This window comes from Lactuca sativa, chromosome 4 (assembly GCF_002870075.4).
Source record: "Lactuca sativa cultivar Salinas chromosome 4, Lsat_Salinas_v11, whole genome shotgun sequence".
NCBI lineage: Eukaryota > Viridiplantae > Streptophyta > Magnoliopsida > Asterales > Asteraceae > Lactuca > Lactuca sativa.
Window position 1 is genome coordinate 188047897 of NC_056626.2, and position 18831 is coordinate 188066727.

An 18831-nucleotide genomic window follows, 5' to 3' on the forward strand; every position below is an offset into this window, starting at 1 on the left:
GTATAATAAGATGAAATTAATATGTTAAAATGTTGTCTACTTTTATAAAAAATTTGATAATATTTTATTCCTTAAATAATATTCATGCACAAAGATATTTTGGTGGGATCCTATTCAAAGATCAAAATGTTGTACTCACATGTCGACAGGGGAGATGCACCCAAATACCAGGGAGGCACAAACTTTATGATGCATCCGCATCTAGCATGGAGAATCTTAACCACACCTCAAGATAACACGTGTCAAGATCTTAATGGTTATATAATCGTTGCCTCTCTCTCTATATATATAACCTCACAAGTCACAACAGCTCACAAACAATTTAATCAAATTTCAATTCCTTTCCTTCTCAAACAACCAACTTTTTTCAAAAACAGTTGTATCACAGAAGATTCAATTTCACCAAACACCATGTCATCGGAAACATCCATGTCCAACATCACGACGGAGCCACCTACTACCGCCGCCGTCTTCGGTAGCCTTACGTTCAATGATACAGAGCTGACGTTAGGTTTACCAGGTGAATCTCGGAATTCGGGAGTCAAACGAAGGTTTTCCGATATTATTGATCTGAAATTGGGCGGAGCTGATCAATCCGACTCTGAATGCTCCGTCGTTACGAAATCTCCTCCGGCGAAGTAAGTTCGAGTACACAATTTACTACACGCGCTAAGAAATTAACTTCATGAATTTATCACTGAGAAAATGAATATAAAATTTTTATAGGGAACAAATAGTAGGATGGCCACCAGTTAGATCTTACAGGAAGAACATGACGATGAAGAGTGATTACAGATATGTAAAGGTGGCGGTTGATGGAGCACCATATTTGAGAAAGCTAGATCTCAAATTGTACACAAGCTATCAACAACTTCTGTTCGCTTTTCAAGATCTCTTCTCCTGCTTCACAATCAGTATGTACATAAACTGTTGATCTGTAATTATGTTTGATTATTTCACAATGAAACTTACATATCGTATGATTGTTATAGGAAATGTATTAAACGAGATGAAGCTGATGGACCCTGATAATGGTATCGAATACGTTCCAACATATGAAGATAAAGATGGAGATTGGATGTTGGTTGGTGATGTTCCATGGAAGTAAGTCTGCATCATGTGTATTCACAGATTATCATAATAATTTTTCTAATAATTTGATGTGATAATTAACGAACAATTTTCTATATGATTTTGCAGTATGTTTGTTGAATCATGCAAGCGAATAAGATTAATGAAGAACTCGGAGTTGTTGAGTTGAACAAGCGTTGATGGAAGAAATAGTTCATAGAAAGATTGTTTTTTTTTTTTTGAGAATAGGAAAATAGTTGATTAAATAGGAATATTGTAGAAGTAAATAAGATCCACATGATGTGTGTGTACAAAATGTTTGCTGAGTTTGTGCAGAAACTGACATTTATAAAGCCAGGTTTTTAGGGTTTTGTAATTTGAAAAAGCTGATTTATTGTGTACTTAGAGTATAGCAACAAAATATATGTACTTTTCAAAATTTTATACAAGCGATCCTATATTTTGCAATGGACTAAAATGTAAATCATTTATACAAAACTTCTTTTTATAGTGTTTTGACCATAAAAAGATAAATTTTTTAAACAAATTACAACAAACATATAATGTGAAAATGTTCTTAATTTAATGTTAAACGGTTCATATTAATGCAAAATACATATTTTCTTTTTTATCGATTTTCGGAGTATCTTTGAAGTTTTTTTTGTTGTGGGTATCTTATAAGGAAAATTTCCGTAGCAAATTAAAGCAAATTTCATAATGTGAATTGGAGTGTTAGGTTGAGAGAGAAATTGAATTTTTCTTTATAACTTTTTTTTTTGGAAAAATTACTTAAATAGTAGCAGGATAAATTTTGTTGCTAAAAGTTCATGAGTGATGGGTTGATGGTATATTAATGACTGGATTTTAAGCAAATTTAGCTACACACTAACTACGGATTAAGAGAGGAAAGTAATCCATCGTACATCAAATTACCACACAACTGTGATATATAGTTATTCGTCAGCCCATCGCTCATTGTTCATTGGTAGTCCATCATTAAATTCAACCAAAAATTGGTTGCTAACCTGTCTTGTAATAAATATTTGTTTATATTAAAAAAATAAATAATTAATTAAATAAAATAAACACGGTTGTCACCACCAGCGATTGTTGAAAATGTTTCTCCTTCAAATTTTTAAGGCGATTATGGGATAGTTTCAGTCCCCACATCTTCTTTGTGAGTATTATTGATTATTTGTTAATTGCGGTGGGAATAAACATGTTTATAAAATGTGTTTGGATTAGTTTATTGTGGTGAGAATGAGCAATAAGAAATAAATATTTTAAATGTTTGGCAAACAAAACAACTTATATAAGTAAAATGACCAATAAACATTCCTCATTCGTTTATTAAAATCAGCTTATTTAGCTTATTCCTACCGCAATAAACTGATTTTTAAAGATTCATATCCAAACACTTAAATTAAGTTACTAGAGTAAGCAATAAACAACAATAAGCCTATTTTTTTCCTTCAAAACACCCACCAAGATGAGTATAATTTATTGATCGTTTATTGGCACTCTCGTGAAGTCTTGATGTGAGAAAGTAGGCGCATCATTGAGATCTGGTAACTTGGTTAGTAGGCTCAGAACTATCAAACTCATTTAGACCCAAAATAGGCGCATCTGGAATTGGGCCAGTTGCTGGGGCCATGCCATCCATCCTCATTTGATTTGGATTCAGTCGGAGTTGAACCATCTTTTTATATTGTCACCTTGTTAATCTTTTCTGTAGCATCCTGACACATTAAATTATTTTTCGATTTTTTTTCAAACTTAAATAAACTATATTTTTATAAAACACAAATATTTAATATTAGAGTAAATTACACGGATAGTCCTTGTGGTTTAGGATAATTTTCATGTCTGTTCCGTAACTTTTTTTGCTAACTCGGACAGTCCTTATAGTATGTTTTTGTTGCACCTATAGTCCATACTAGACATAAAATGTTTATTTTGCCCTTAATGGATATTTTTATGTTTAATTATTTTTTATTATTATAGTTCTTATTAAATAAATTAAATTATTAATATATTGTTGGAAAAATGATCCACCCCACCTTCATCCTCTTACGGTTCGTCTCACCACCTCCGGTCACCATCTCCGGTAACAGATCCAGCTTCCGACACTATCTTCGGTCATAGTTCCAATACCACATAAATCACCCAAAACTCAACACAAAGCTACTTAACATTCCACAATAAAACTGAACCTGTAACTCAAATCCAAAACCAAAATAAAACCTGGAAATCAAATCTAAGGTCATGTTTGATTTGTTGCTGACCCGGTCAGGTCAGACCTATTTTGCTGACTCGGTCAACTCATTGCGTTTGATACCCTGATATGTTGCATCTTACTCGGTCCTGAAGGTCTTACCCAATCATCCAAAAAAAGTCGATGACTTAAACAGAAAGACCTGTTTCCTTGTTTGCTCTTCTCCTTCTTAGTTCTCATGCGTTCCTTCATTTTGCCTACCTCCGACATCTGCAAAGGCAAACAAATATCAACACCACTTTTGCCTTCTCTCATCGACACCTTCGTCGTCCCTCTCCAACGTCGTCGTACCCACCGACACCGCCTCCTCCTCATTCCCTACATCTGTCGATATGTCTATTTCTCTCTCAATCGATCTGTGATTGATCTTTAATTTTGGATTACTACTCTGATTCATCCTATTGGTGTTCATTAACTTTGGATTATTGCTCTGCACCACAATCGATTTATATAAAGTTGGGCTCAAGTCGATTCAAGGTTAACAACTCTTTGAATTGAATTCAATCTCTGTTTATGTTGTGTAATTGTTCATTAGTTTGTTATAAATTGAATTTTTATGATGGAAAGTTATAGGTTCAACAAGAGCTAAACCACCATCTGTTCTTAGATGCTCCTAGCAATTGGATTGACTTAATTGAAAACCTTTAGAATTCTTTAAAAGGAAATAGTATTGGTATTTTTGTGAAGAAGATTGATCTTGTTGCCTCTGTTTATCACATTTGGAAGGAGAGAAATAACAGATAGTTTAAGAAAGGAAGAATGGTCTAAATAAGGTGATTCTGAATATTTTTGAAGACATCATGCTTCAATTGATCAAGATTAAGAATGGATACTTGGGATTTAGTAATGAGGTGAGAAGGAAGTGGGGAATTCCATTGAAAAAGATAATGCGATTTAATGCTTTGGATTTTTAAAGGATTTTTGATTATTTTACACCACTGTATATGTATATAGTAGCAGGGTAAAATTGTTATTTTTCATTAGTTAGCACATTCAGTCAGATTTACAATCAACAACATTGTTTTTACTTAGTCATGATTTCTTACTCATACAGACATTTCTCAGTCAGCAACTATCAAACGGGACCTAAATCAAAAATAAAACCTACGATGCAAATCCAAATCCAAAATCGATGTTTCAATTCAAACTAAAATCAAGAACCAAAATCCATGATGCAAAAATCACATATGCAATCACAGATGCAAAAATCCTACATGCAGTTCCATATGCAAATCAATTAGTAAAAAAATAAACCCATGTTCATGTGAATCGACTCCAGATTACATATCTTACAACCTCTTGTATCCCTAAAGCGTCCCTCCCTTTCATTAGTTTCTAAAGAACAAACCTCGACTACCTTTACCATTCATCCGATCATCAACCACACCCAGCCTCCTTTACTTTTCATATACCCAACACCACCACCCCATCTCTTAAGAACCAAACCAAATGAAATCAAATTAATCTATAAATCTCACTCCCAAACAACAAATAGAAAGAGATGACAAGATGAAAGAGTGAATCGAAGGTTAGGATTAGATTTTGATGTGAGGGGTTGAATGGTCTCCGGTATAATGCTTTCCGACGATGGTATAGGAGAACGAAGGATCCCGAAAATTATGTGCATTGATCGGAGGCGAAGATGCAGAAGATCCGACCAGAAGTGGGCACCTCCGACTCTAGCAGCGAGAAGAGGATGGTGTGTGTGTGTGTGTGTGCGCGCTCACTAGAGTTTATAGAGGCTTCTTAGTTTATGATTTTCGTTCACCGGAAATACCCACTACAACGGCGGTTGTATATAGGGTTCTTGGATGAGTTGAGAGATCTTGGAGGGTTGAGTTTAGAGAAGAAAGAGTGAAAGATAATGTATCAGATAAGAAATGGGAGGTTAGAAATTGGAGGTTGGGTTACACGGATTGGGGAGGGTGTTTTTTTCTTTTACTTTTTTTTTCTTTAAGTTATAAATAAAACTTAAATGATAAGTAAATAAAAAAGGAATTAGTAAGGGTAATATAGTCGTTTTAGGTCAAACAGGGGCCAAAGACGCAATGAGATCAAACAATAGGGACGGTTTGAACTAAAAATTAAGTTAGAGACCAAACATATAAATTAACTCAAACCATAGGGTCGATTTGTGTAATTTACTCTTAATATTAAATAAAAAGTTAGAATACATTAAAACTTAAAATACGACTCCATAAATTAAATTAAAGCATGACTTAATACATAAAAACATGACTTAATACCTAAAAAAACAAGACTTAATACCTAAAATTTAAAACATGACATAATACTCGACTTAAAACATAATTTAAAACTAGATTACAGACATAAATCCTACTACTTATCTCATTTATATTGTTTTTCCATATCCGCTTTTGCATTTGCCACAATCTGACGATCCTTTTCGGATAACTTTGCTTCATTTAAAAAAAATTACTTTAGCGCACAGTTGCTTTCTCTTTCCTTTTCCAATTCCAAATATTTTAGAGCTTACTATCCAACCCTTGGATCTCGTTCCTCGTCTCCTTCATTTCACTCGATGAACTTTGAACACCTTTTAACTTCCATTTTGCTTTATATCGTTCCATAAGACTAGTTAGCACTTAATATCTATCGTCGTTGTTGAGGCCAATTCTGATACGCGCATTAGAAGATTGACTATGGATTGACTCAAAAGTTCGGCTTCTTTTGGACATACCCATAAATCATCAGCACTTTTTAGAACAAACCATTTTGGCTTGTTCTTCAAAATTTCCCAAAACGCCTCATTCGCAAAAGCTCTATTGACTTTTTCCTTATAAATTTGACGAGCTTTTGCTATGACATCCACCTCATTTGCACTGCTTTGCATATTGTAGGTCGCGTTCATGTAGATGTCATTGAACTCCATTGATGTTTTGTTTATGGTCCTCCATTTCGAGTATACTTAACTAGTAGAGATGTGCTCCTTATTCATTCGGGCACAAAAACCTTTCCAAACTCTAAATTTAAACATTGGGCCACTTCAGTCGTCCTCGTCTTTGGATCCTTTGATACATCTAGCCATGCTTGCGTCAATGCCTTCTCTTCTTTATCCATCCATATTTGGCATTTTTTCCTTGTTTTTTCTTTACTTTTTCCTTTGGGGTCAACTTCGGTTTCCAGAACATGTTGAAAAGGTCCTTCATCGAAAGAATCGATAGACTCATCAACTAGGTGATGGGGTTTGGATTGGAAATTAGTTTGGGGTTGAGGTTGGAATAATGGTATGGACTGAGATTAGAATTGAGAATGGTATGGATGGAGTGGATACAATTATGGAGCCATATTCACATAATAGTAACTAACGGGTGAGTGAATAGGTAGATCGAGTGAAGGTCAATAGCAAGTCGGTGATGAAAGGCTTGATGAAGATGTCTTGGGGTTTGAAGATTATTTTTTTTGTTTCTCCTAAGGGTTTTAGTTTGGCTAGGTGAAGACATTGTCTTTGGTGAATTGAGATGTTTTTAGAGAAAGAATAGTATTGTGTGTGGTGAAATGTTGAGGTTTAAGTGTTTATTTATAGTGGCTAGGAGAGATTTTTAAAATTTGAATTTTTTGAACAAAAAACAGCTCTTTTTTTATATAAAAAAATAGGTGTTTTTTTTACAAAAAAGTTAGCGTAAGGGAATAAATGAAAAGGTCAAGTGCTCAACCACCTCCTAACCACCAAGGTGCTATTTGTTTTTTCGAAACAAAAATTCATGAAGTCTGCAGATCAAATCTGCAACCCTATGCAGCATAAGAGGTGGAACAAACGATCGCAACCTGTAATAAGAAGCATGTTTGTTTTTTAATGTCTGCAAGCTGCTGCATAAACTGAAATTTAAATAGATTGATTTTACAAACAAAATATAGTTTTTCAACACCGATATTTTAATAATTCTAGTCTTAAAACATTGAAATAAAATTCGTACTCCTAGGTCCTTACACTTTGGGGGCAGCCTTTTATGTAAAACAACTGAAGCATTCTCACTTACTTTAATTGTTTCGTTTCCTTTTAATTTTCTTTTTGAAGTTCATAATTCTTTCAAAAAATTTGTGTATCGGGGTAGCTGTATAATAGCATCAAGAAAGGGAATATTTACCTCAACCTTTTCTGAAAAAGTCCATGATATCTTTGTCTTCCTTTTCTTTTTTCATGTTTTTTAGTCTTGAGGGAAAAGGAGGAGGAGTGATTTTTACCTCAGATTCAACAGGTCTATCATTTTTCTGCACCTCTTCAGTTGCCTCAGATTCTTGTTCAACCACGATCTCTTCTTCCTCATTTTCTTGCTGATCTGGCCATTTGTAGTTTTTACCACTTCCGAGGGTGACAACACAAGCATTGTGCTTCAGGTTTTTCTCAGTCTGAGATGGGAATTTTCCTTATGTTTTTGCTTCCAGTTTGCTCATAGAGTTCGCGAGTTGTGATACATGTTGCTCCAAATTTTTTATGGTAGACTTGTTTTTATTCTGAAAAGCTTGGGTACTAGTAGCAAGACTTTTAACAATGTATTCCAAAGACATGCTGGAACTACTAGCTTGTGACTGAACAGGTGGTTGTTGGAAGTTTCCTTGATGCTAATTCTAGTGGAAAGGTTGTTGAAATCCAGGTGGATCCTGGTATTGATTTCTTTTATGAAAGTTATTGAGACCTTGGTTGGAAATTGTTATTTTGAGGTCCTCCCCAAGCTTGGTTGTTGCAATGCTGATCAAATGGCCTTTGTTGAAATCCTCCCATGGCTTGAAAAGATTCAGTGTCTTCTTAAAGTAGTAGGCACATGTCTGTTGGGTGCCCAGTGTGGAGAGCCTCTCTTTTGCCTTGCTTTATACCAAGAATCTTTCTTCGCAGGTTTGACACTTTCACCTCAGGAAAATATTTCTCTAGAAAAAGTTTGGCGAGTTCATTTCAGCTTGTTATTGAACCAAACAGAAGATCACATGACCACTCCTTTGCTGCATCTTGAACTGAGAAGGGGAATGCCCTTAGATCTGGTCTTCAGTAACTGCATTGGGTTTCATTCCAGAACAGACGGCATGGAATTCCATGAGAAATTTATGAGGGTCTTCATTCTCAAGGTCTCAGAACGGGGGCAGCGGATGGATTAAACTAAATTTGAGCTCAAAGTTCTGAGCTTCTGAAAAGGTGATACACAGAGGTTGTTGGGTAACCTCTTGTGTTGCCCACTTGCGAAGAGTCTTTTCAGCATCGTCTCCGTTTTCGCTCATGATGATTTCTGTTTTGGTTTTAGAAGATTATGTGGGTTCAGATTCTTCTAAAGATGATGAGGAGTATGTTTCAAAGGGGTTGTTAACGGGTGAGGTAGGTGGTGCTTTTGGAAAAGGTTGAAATGAGGCTTCAGGTTCGTTCCACAAGGAAGTGCCTTGTGGTGTGGGTGTTTTATAGTGTGATGGGGGAGGAGGAGGATGAGCTTCCTGCTTGTTGCTTCCAAAGTTTTGCTTCCTTCTTTGTCTTCCTAACAGTCTTCTCAATCTCTTGATCAAAAATTAGATCACCTGTACGTGAAGACCTTGGCATAAAACTATAAGTGTTTACCGTGTCCTCGACAACGGCGCCAATTTGTTAAAAGCGTTGTCATGCACAATTTAAACAAATAAAAATATAAATAAGACTGCTCTTTTGCACTAACAGGTAGTACTAGTAAGCAGGGTCGGATCCTCAGGGACACGTCCTAAAGTCTTCGCCTCTTTGCGTAAGGCATGAACTAATTCTTGACAAATGTATAAAACATAAAAGGGGGGGTTATTTCTGAGAATTTAAACTAATAAAAATCAAAAATGATAAAAGAATAATTGAATTTAAAGGCTGTAAAAATTCAACTAAGAGAAAACAATTTCAGTTCCGCTATGACTCCCCTGATCATATAATTAACCTTCAACACAATATTTGACTGTGCGCTTATTTAAACAGGTACTAAAGTTCATCAACAATCTCTAATGACCTCTATTACAAAAATTATTTAATCAAAATAAGATCTTTGAATTAAACCTAACTTTTTACCAAAGTAACCAAACAAGCTCTTGATTAACAAAGAAAAGTTGCATTAAACACAGTGTAATTTCCCAATAAAGTCCAGTACCTCTCATAAGCTCGGAGGCGTAAAAACTTGTTTGATCAATTCATATTAGAGTTAACCCTAAACACAGAATTAATCCAATATTTGTTACTTTTTACCAAATAGTTTAGACAATTACGGATCTAAACAATTAGATAACTAGAGTGATTCACAAACAATTTAAGTGGCCAACAGAAATTGAAATCAAAATCAAACATTCAGTTAAACACATAATTGATCAAACTAAACAGCAATCACAGTCAAACATAGTGCATAATGATTAATCATACGAAAAGGTCATGTCTTTGTGAAACTGAAATATGAGTTTTTAGCCTGACATGGCTAAAAACGAATTACAAAGAGTAAAAATAGAGTCTAAACAATAAAATCTTACTAAACAATGAAAAGAAATTGAATCGGCTCCTTCGGATCTTCGTTCTTCACATGAAAGTCTCTGAAAATCGCCTTAAAATCACTAGGAATTGCCAATTAGAGTTACTAAACAAGTCTATTGCTCTATTTATACGTCCAGCTGTAAAAACGTCGTCCATGCGATCGCATAGGGACAACTGCGATCGCATGTATTACCGAAAACGCGTCACGGGCCTTTTCAATGAAGTATGATACCATTTCGATACATTTTGGCCAAGCTGCAATCGCAGGTAGTGTTGCTACGATCGCATATATGGTTCTATTTTATGTTAGGATAAACGGCTAATATTATATAATGATATTAAAACTAGAATTGTTGAGAAGATAAATGATTAATAGTCCTAATACTCTCATGAAATACATATACACTAAAAGTGGTTAGTGTCACCTAAGAATAGATTTGGTATTAAAAGTTGGTTACAGGCGTTGTAATCTAGTTTAGGGATAAACTTGGACTCAAGGAAAATACCTAGCTCAATTAAGTTTGATATTATGTAGTCTCATTATGAGAATGTGCATAACCTAGGAACGGAGATTAAAGTTTTATTCCATGACACTATCAGGTGTCGATGTATGGTAGCTCCATACGGGATGACCAAAAATGGTGGGTCCTGATCAGGTAACTATTAGCGGTATGTCTGGTCACCCACAGAGTAGATGAAAACACTTGATCATTCTATACGGTCTTGTGAATTACATTGCTAGTGTAAGCTCATTACTCACAGATGTAGATGAAATGTTAAACCATATTCATCAAATACTCTGACGACCCATAGGCCTTTATGACTTACACCGGCAAAGGAAGCCCTTGGCTATGTAGTCAAACCCTTACCTTAAATGGTTTTTCAGGGAGATAATTTTCCCTGATAACCTTGTACAAGGATCTATGAGGATCGGTAGGAATAGATGTGTAGGAACGTAAACCCAAATGGATATAGAATGGTAAATGGTTGGTTTTACGGGTCTGGTAATTGAAGGATTTAATCATATCAATATCGTGGGATTGAAATCCCTATGTATCTCACCAGGTTTCCCCAACATAACCCACTCAGTTTATATGCATCACAGGTTTCAAGACTTAAGCTACTGAAACTTGATTAGGACATTGGGTGATTAAGAGACAACTTGTAATAGTGTTCATGCCCATCAGGTATTTATGTTGTAACTTATGTATTTGTATTGATTTTGACATCCTTAGGGTTTTAACATTCTGGAAAAAAAACATTTGTAATCAAAATGATCTTTTGTATTGGGATTTTTCCGCAAATATAAATAAATGATTTTAAAAGCATAAAGAAAAGTTTTAATTGGATCTAAAAATTAGAGGATGTCATATTTTGAAATCACTTACTTGAACTCGGCTGATTGAACAGATCATACCCCTTCTTCTTTAAAAATCTTTTTAAAAAATCATTTTCTTTCAAAAATTTACCAATTCCTCAGTTTGAGTTCAGACACACCTGAGAGTGTGCCCGAATCCCTTAAACCAAGGCTTTGATACCAACTTGTAATGTCCCAATAATTCAGAGTAAAATTTTCATTTTTAAAACCATAAACAATACAAACGATTTGTTCCAAAACCAATCAAAGTAATTATATCATTTAAACATCAGAGTAATAGTCATAAAAATCTAATGCAAAAAAAGTCAGGGGATGTTGTGTAGTCACGTGGAGCCCTTCCCTTTCGCACAGGAAGTACCTGAAACCATGAACATAAAACTATAAGCATACCCAAAATACCACATATCATACATACAATACAGATTGCTATGTGTCAACCATAGTCGTGCCATTATGTCATGATTAGTATCATGGTCTTTCTATTGCCAAGTTGGGGGCCAAACCCCAAGGTCTTATAGACCAGTGCCAAGAGCTACCTCCTGATCTTACATGCAAGTATCACAAAGACAACTAGCATACTACATATAACTGTCAGGGTCCAGTCCCTGGTCTTTCATACAATTTGTCAGGAGCCACCTCTAGGTCTTTCATACAAATGCCATGGGTCACCTTCTAGTCTTCCTATATAACATAAACCAGTGGGCCAACATTGGTGCCTTCGATCCCCGAGTACATTGAAGAGACTCACCTGAATCAAAATGGTGACTAAAATCTCGCACAACGTTGCATTAATCACAACCAACAACTCTCACCACCAAAAGATGGGTGATGAACACCTCCTAACACTCCGCACAAGGCAAACCCGAACCCTACTTTCTAAAGATAGAGATTGACTAAAAGTCAACCCATGGCAAGAGCCAATGGCCAGAGTTGACTTTAGCCAACCGCCACATCATGGCCTTCCTTGGCCATGTTCTGTTCTTCACCCAGCCAAACATACAGGAAATTCCCCGTCTTCACGCCATGATGACCTATGGTCACGACATGGGCACTGGGTTTTCAATAGCTTAATGGATTAAGCTACTTTCTTCCATTGTAAGAGCTCCAAAGCTTAGATCTGGTCCATACTATGGTCTAAATGGATAAAATTTTCAACTTTATCCATTAAGACGCCCAAAAATATCAAAATCTCAAACCTTAGGTTCAAATAAAGCCAAAATCCATAATGTCTTAACCATTAAGCCCTTAATCCGAAAAAGTCCTTAACCCAACTACTCCAGAAGGGTTTCTAAAGCCAGATCTATCATAGAAAGGTGGGATATTTATAGACATTTATGTCCAATACATGTCTAAGATCCATTTTAGGTCAAGTTTGAACTCTAATTACCAAAACTTAAGCAAATGACAATAACTTCTACCAAAGGATAGATCCACAACATATGATGCTCTTGGGACTCACGAGAGTCATAAAGTATCCAACTTTATGAGTTCCTTCTCTCCAAACTTGCTCAAACATGAGGAACATGGAATAATATTCAAGATCTAACCACCAAAAGTCATAAATCAAGGAACTTGGCCACTTACAAAGGTCCAGAGACAATATGAGGTGATGATAATGTTGATTCCTTGCAAGCTCCACCAAAAGATCACTTTCTTCTTCTTATTCTCTTATTCTTCAAGCCAAGATAGCTCCAAAAAGCTCAAGAATCACACAATGAATGAACGCTAGGGTTTTCTAAGGTGAAAGGGGGGTTTATGGGCTGATAATGAACCCTAAAATGGGTTTAGAGGGGTTTAAATACGAAGGGAACCCTAAAAGAGTCATGGGCTTGGGCCTGATCAGCTGTAACACCGTGGCCTTCCTTAGCCACATCGTGGTCCAAAAATCACGCGATCAAAATACTTTTTTCCATGTCGTGGCACAAAGTTTCCTCTAAAAACTCCATCTTCGGTCCTTGATACAAGTAAGCTTAACCAAATTGGAACACGGGTGTTACAGTGTATGATGTGCCGCGCAACAAAAAGTGGTCAGAATATGTTTTTTACAAAAAAAAAAAAAGACAGCTCCTAAATCTCTTTCCCCCTCTTCTCGTTATGGTGTTGGTAAACCATGGTTAGCGATCCCATTGGTACAAGCCAGGGGTGGTGTTCACTGTTCAGCGACTACTAGCGATCTGTGTAGCGGGGCACACTGCCTGGAGCCTAAGTTTGAAATTTGGTTTGTGAAAACTTAAATATATAATTTTATACATTATTAACTAATATAATAAGAAATTATGGTAATTATAATGAAATTATAAAATCTTAGTCTTTTACATCCTTTAAATAGGTTAGTACATGATTATTATGAAAGTATTAATAGGAAGTACCCAAATGGAAATAAAAGTAAAGTTGAGAAAATTACATAAAATGATAAAAATGTCAACTTGGTGACTTTAAAAAGTTGAACAAATACAAAACATAAAGACATGAATTTAAAGGATGTGCATGATGAACAAGAATAGTTGCCCAAGAAACAAATGGTTGAAGAAAACAACTAGAATTGAAGGTGTTCAAGGGACGGATTTGGATTCCTAAATTCGAAGGAATCCAAAAGTTAGTAATGTAATATTCTCACAAATCTAAGTACTACATCATCCCATGAGTACAAAGACATATCATGATTTGAAAAGACATTATTGTTGGACTATAATGAAACCAAAAATGACAAACTACATTTCCAAATGTGCCACGTTTTCACAAGTGAAATCCGAGAACCAAGTACCTTATAGAAATACTCAATCGTTTCAAGTACCTACCGGAAAATGGGATGATATCGCTATAGATTTCGTGGCTGGATTTGTTATGGATGTAAATTCACCTTTGGAATCTTATGTAGGATTCATACAGCATGTCGAACAAGATCTTTAGAAACATCTTGTTCAAGATATTGAATGCTACTAACTGATTCATTTTTATCTTTATTTATCTATCTCTTTGTTTTAGGTGTTGAATATGTCAACAAAGACTCGGTCAACTCAAAATCTCATAAGGGAAAATGAGGAAAAAGACTTGGTGTGACAACACAAATTTCCTATTCCATCATCGAGGTTAGTTTCCATTATGTTCCTAAGTTAAGTTAATATTTTAACTTGGTTAAAGTTAAATTATGAGGGCCGAAGTGCAAGAAAATAATTATTGATCATGTATAAGGGTCATTGGGTCATTTTCCCATACTTTAAGGGCCTATAATGAAATTTATCATGTATTTAACTCACCCTAACCCTAAAATATAGGATTTGCATCACATTTGCAGCCAAAAAACCTTAAGTAAGTGAGTTCTTGAGTATCTTCCATTCTTGGAGTTACAATCAATTGAGGAGAAGTGTTGGTCTTTCTTTGGTGAATTATTGGTGTGTAGCTTGGTTTCTCCTCTCCTACCTTGTTCATAACATCATCTCAGATTTCCAAGGTTAAGAATCCTTCTTCTATCTCCTATTTTTTTTTATCCAGTGCACTATAAATCTCATGGATGATTGTTGGACATGAGTTTGGGGTTTTGGTGATGTTTAGAAAAATTATTAATTTGGACAGATTCTTAACATGTATTGCGAGGGTTGTATAGGCCATTATGCTCCAAATTAGAGAAAATCACCACAATAACAAAGTTGTGGGAAATCGAGTCAAGTTTCCAGATATAACATCCCATTTAGAGTTGGAGATTCTAGTTTACGCTCAAAACACAGAAAATGTATCGGGCTTTGAAACTTCAAAATATAAAACTTAGACTTTGTTTTCTTCTTTTGATTGCTTGTTTCTAATCAGGATTTTGTGCAACCTTTTAGGGTGCTTAGTAGTCTCTTGGAGAGTGTCTTCCTCAACTGTTTCCCTTAACTTGGATTTAATTTGGATCATTCTTGTGGTTTTCTAGTACAAATATGTAAGCTTGCACGTGTTAGTACAATTATGTTGGTGTAAGACTTTGTATACGATGATGTAATCTGATTTATGTGTGAAGTATGAGCTGTAATCTGATTTATAGTAATCGCAATGAGGAAATTTAGTTTATACAAAATTGTGGGTTTTTTGTTGGTGTTGTTTATATCCAAAGGTTTAATGTCTCCTAATCTGCTTATGCAAAAAAGAAGTTGCAGAGATATACTAAAAATGGTTTCATACTGGTTTGCAACACATCAGCGCCCAATATTTTTAATATTTTAAATAGTAATATGCCATTGTATCACAAACTTTATATCTTATATATCGCTAATTTTGTAGGTTATTTTCACATGTGAATCATATATCGATCGTTGGATGAAAAAGTGACAGGTGGTTGTGTGTAACATCCCAAAATATAGCCCAAAAATTTCGTTTTAAAATCATTAAGGAAAACCCATAATTCGTGAAACATCATAATAAAATTACATGCCATGTATCTCTAACATCCTATCAAGAATACTGTATCAAAATCATGTATCAGAATATCATAGTCTAAAATATCCCAGGCTGAAGACTGTGGTGTGTGCCATGCGATCATCCCGAGCCCTTCCCTTTACTAGCAAAAGTACCTGAAATCAAAACTGAAAACTATAAGCACAAATCTTAGTGAGCCCCCCCCCCCCCCCCCAAACAACCACATACCATACAATAAACACCTAATAACAAATACTGGGCCTCACCCATTGCATCGGGCCCCGCCCGACATTGGACGAATCTGGCATCGGGCCCTGCCCGGTATCGGACGGAGATCCGGCATCGGGCCCCGCCCAGCATCGGACCGAAGTCTGGAATACATATATCAAAGCAACAAGCACATAACACATAAACATATAACTTATACTCATATAAACTTCCTCGGGCTTGCCCCGTCATCGGACCAAAGCCTAAAACACATAACGATTACATGCAAGAATAACGAAGACAACAAGCATACAACATTCTTCGGGCTTGCCCCGACATCGTGCCGAAGTCTGGAACACATAAGCTACATCGGGCTATCCCCAGCATTGGACCTAAGTCTGGCATATACTAACATACATGAACGGGTCGGTATGGGTGCCTTCGACCTGCTCCTACTGGAGGAAAACTCACATCTCAAACTGGATGTTGATCTCGTGCGTGAAGAATCTCTACTGGCTGCTCCTATGACTCCCCGACTAACTCTATACAACAATACTTAGTCAAAAAACTGAAAATCCATCTAAGGGTAAAATGACCATTTTACCCCTGGTCGAGTTCTATAACTCAGAAATCTTGGAATCACCGAGTCAACCTTTCAACTCGCCGAGTTTTATAACTCAGAAATCCTGGAATCGCGACTCAACTCGTTGAGTCATCCTACCACAAACTGAAACGGGACAACACGACCCGACTCGTCGAGTTCCCTCATGGACTCGACGAGTCCTTCTGTCTGATTGGCCATTTTAACAGATTAAGCCCTTAGTCTCTAGATCTATAGTCCATTCATCGCTTGTTCACTGGAAATGACCTTTTTAAGGGTAAAGTTTCCAACTTTACCTGTTGATAACCCTTTTTGAATGGTTTAGCTAAAACCCTAATTCCTTTAGGACATAGATCTTGTCCAAACAACCTAATTATTCCAAACCAAAGCACGAAAACCTAGATCCAGGACCTAGAAACCACTTCACCACGTAAAGTCTCGAGCTTGCTTCCATACATGGCCCCTTTGGGGCTTAAAAGGCCATAACAACACCCTTAAGGTTTGCATGAGACTCAAATGGCATAAAGTTTGCACCTTTATGCCTTTACAACCCTTAATAACTCCAGATCATAAATTATAATCAGTTTGGGACATCCATGACTCATAAATCATGCTACTTGGACAACCCCCCCCCCCCATAAAAGAGACCACAAAGAGATCTAATGAACCATAAGGCAAGTTAAGAGCTTGGTTACCAGAAAGTGATGAGAATGGAACGAAATCCTTGGATCTATAACCTTCTTCTTGAACCTTCAAGCTCCTTCTTCTTCTTCTTCTAAGCTTCAAGAACACACAAACCACTCAAAAATGCCAAGAAATAGATCAAGATCACTCAAGGTTGATTAGGGTTTTGAGATTAGGGTTTGGAGGTGATAGAGGCTAGGGTGGAGACCAGATATGCACCTTAAATAGGGTGCAAGCCCTAAAGATTAGGGTTTTCGTCCAGGTTGTCCTACTCGTCGAGTCAAGACTCCGGCTCGTCGAGTAGTTCACTTAAAACCTGCACATATTCTGCCTTATACTCGACGATTTAGGGAGACCAACTCGTCGAGTAGCCCTTCCAAAATGAATAAATAAATAAGTTAAATACATAACAGGAACCAGGCGTTACAATTCTCCCCCACTTGTCTTAGACTTCGTCCTCGAAGTCTGCTGTGTTTGAAAACATCTCTAGGTAGTGGTCCCTCATCTCCTCCTCGGGCTCCCAAGTCCACTCCGAGCCCTTACGGTGTTGCCATTGCACCTTTACCAGCTCCACCCTCTTGCTCCTCAAATCCTTCGAATTCTTGTCAAGGATAACTATTGGTCGCTCAATGTAGTTCAGGCTATCATCAATCTAAATATCCTCAAGGGGTACCACTACTGAATCATCCACTGAGCACTTCCGCAACTGAGAAACATGGAAAGTGTTGTGAATATGGTTGAGCTCTGCAGGAAGATCCAATTGATACGCTACCCTGCCCACCCGGGCAATGACTCTGAAAGGGCCAATATACCTGGGGCCCAGCTTGCCCCGCTTCCGGAACCTGATAACACCCTTCCAGGGTGACACCTTCAAGAGGACCATATCGCCCACCTGAAACTCCAAGTCTGAACGCCGCTTTTCGGCGTAACTCTTCTGCTGACTCTGAGCAGTTTGGAGCCTGCTCCGGACCTGCTAGATTCGTTCTATAGTCTTGAGTACTACTTCAGTACTCACCATAACTCTCTGACCGAACTCACCCCAACAGATTGGGGTCCTACACCTCCTCTCGTAAAGCATCTCGAAGGGAGGTCGGTCTATGCTGGCATGGTAACTGTTGTTATACGAAAATTCCACTAACGGAAGATACGTATCACAACTGACACCGAAATCCAAAACACATGCACGAAGCATGTCCTCAAGATTCTGAATTGTCCTCTCGCTCTGTCCGTCTGTCTGGGGGTGGAAAGCGGTGCTGAAATGGAGACGAGTACCTATCTCGTCATGAAATCGCTTCCAAAATCTGGAAGCAGTGTTGCAGAAATCGGCCGATTAATCGGCAATTAATCGTTAATCGAACCTCCACCGATGAGATTTATTGCTAATCGGTCACTATAATCGGGTTTGGTCAATACAGGTCAAAGTCGGAATTAATCGGACCTAATCGGGTTTGGTCAACACAGATCAAAGTCGGACCTAATCGGACCTGATCGCCAATTAATCACTATGTTTGTAGGATTAAAATTAGATTTATAAAGTTTTGAATAATTTTCTTAATAATTAATGGTCCCCGATTAATCTTCCGATTAATCCCCGCCTAGCCGATTAATCCTTAATCGTTAGTCCACTTATTAGTGGCTGATTAGTGATTTCTGCAACCATGTATGGAAGTAAAACGGACATCTCGGTCTGACACCAGCGAGACAGACACTCCATGACGTGTCACCACCTCTCGCACATAAATCTCAGC

At 36.9% G+C, this 18831-nt stretch overlaps 1 protein-coding gene across 1 annotated transcript; it reads left to right on the forward strand.

Moving 5' to 3' along the window:
- Positions 1-309: 309 nt before the first annotated feature.
- Positions 310-1472, forward strand: LOC111918947 (auxin-responsive protein IAA15). The gene is made up of 4 exons (XM_023914562.3): positions 310-638; positions 727-914; positions 993-1104; positions 1201-1472. Exons 1-4 carry the CDS (start codon positions 412-414, stop codon positions 1259-1261), a joined length of 588 nt encoding a protein of 195 aa, XP_023770330.1. The 5' UTR covers positions 310-411; the 3' UTR covers positions 1262-1472.
- The last annotated feature ends 17359 nt before the right edge of the window (positions 1473-18831 follow it).

Excerpts from the sequence above, each read along its gene's own strand:
- LOC111918947 (XM_023914562.3), top strand. The coding sequence starts at position 412 with ATGTCATCGGAAACATCCATGTCCAACATCACGACGGAGCCACCTACT. Across the intron at positions 639-726 it reads ACGAAATCTCCTCCGGCGAA|GGAACAAATAGTAGGATGGC; the intron begins GTAAGTTCGAGT and ends AAATTTTTATAG. Across the intron at positions 915-992 it reads CTTCTCCTGCTTCACAATCA|GAAATGTATTAAACGAGATG; the intron begins GTATGTACATAA and ends TGATTGTTATAG.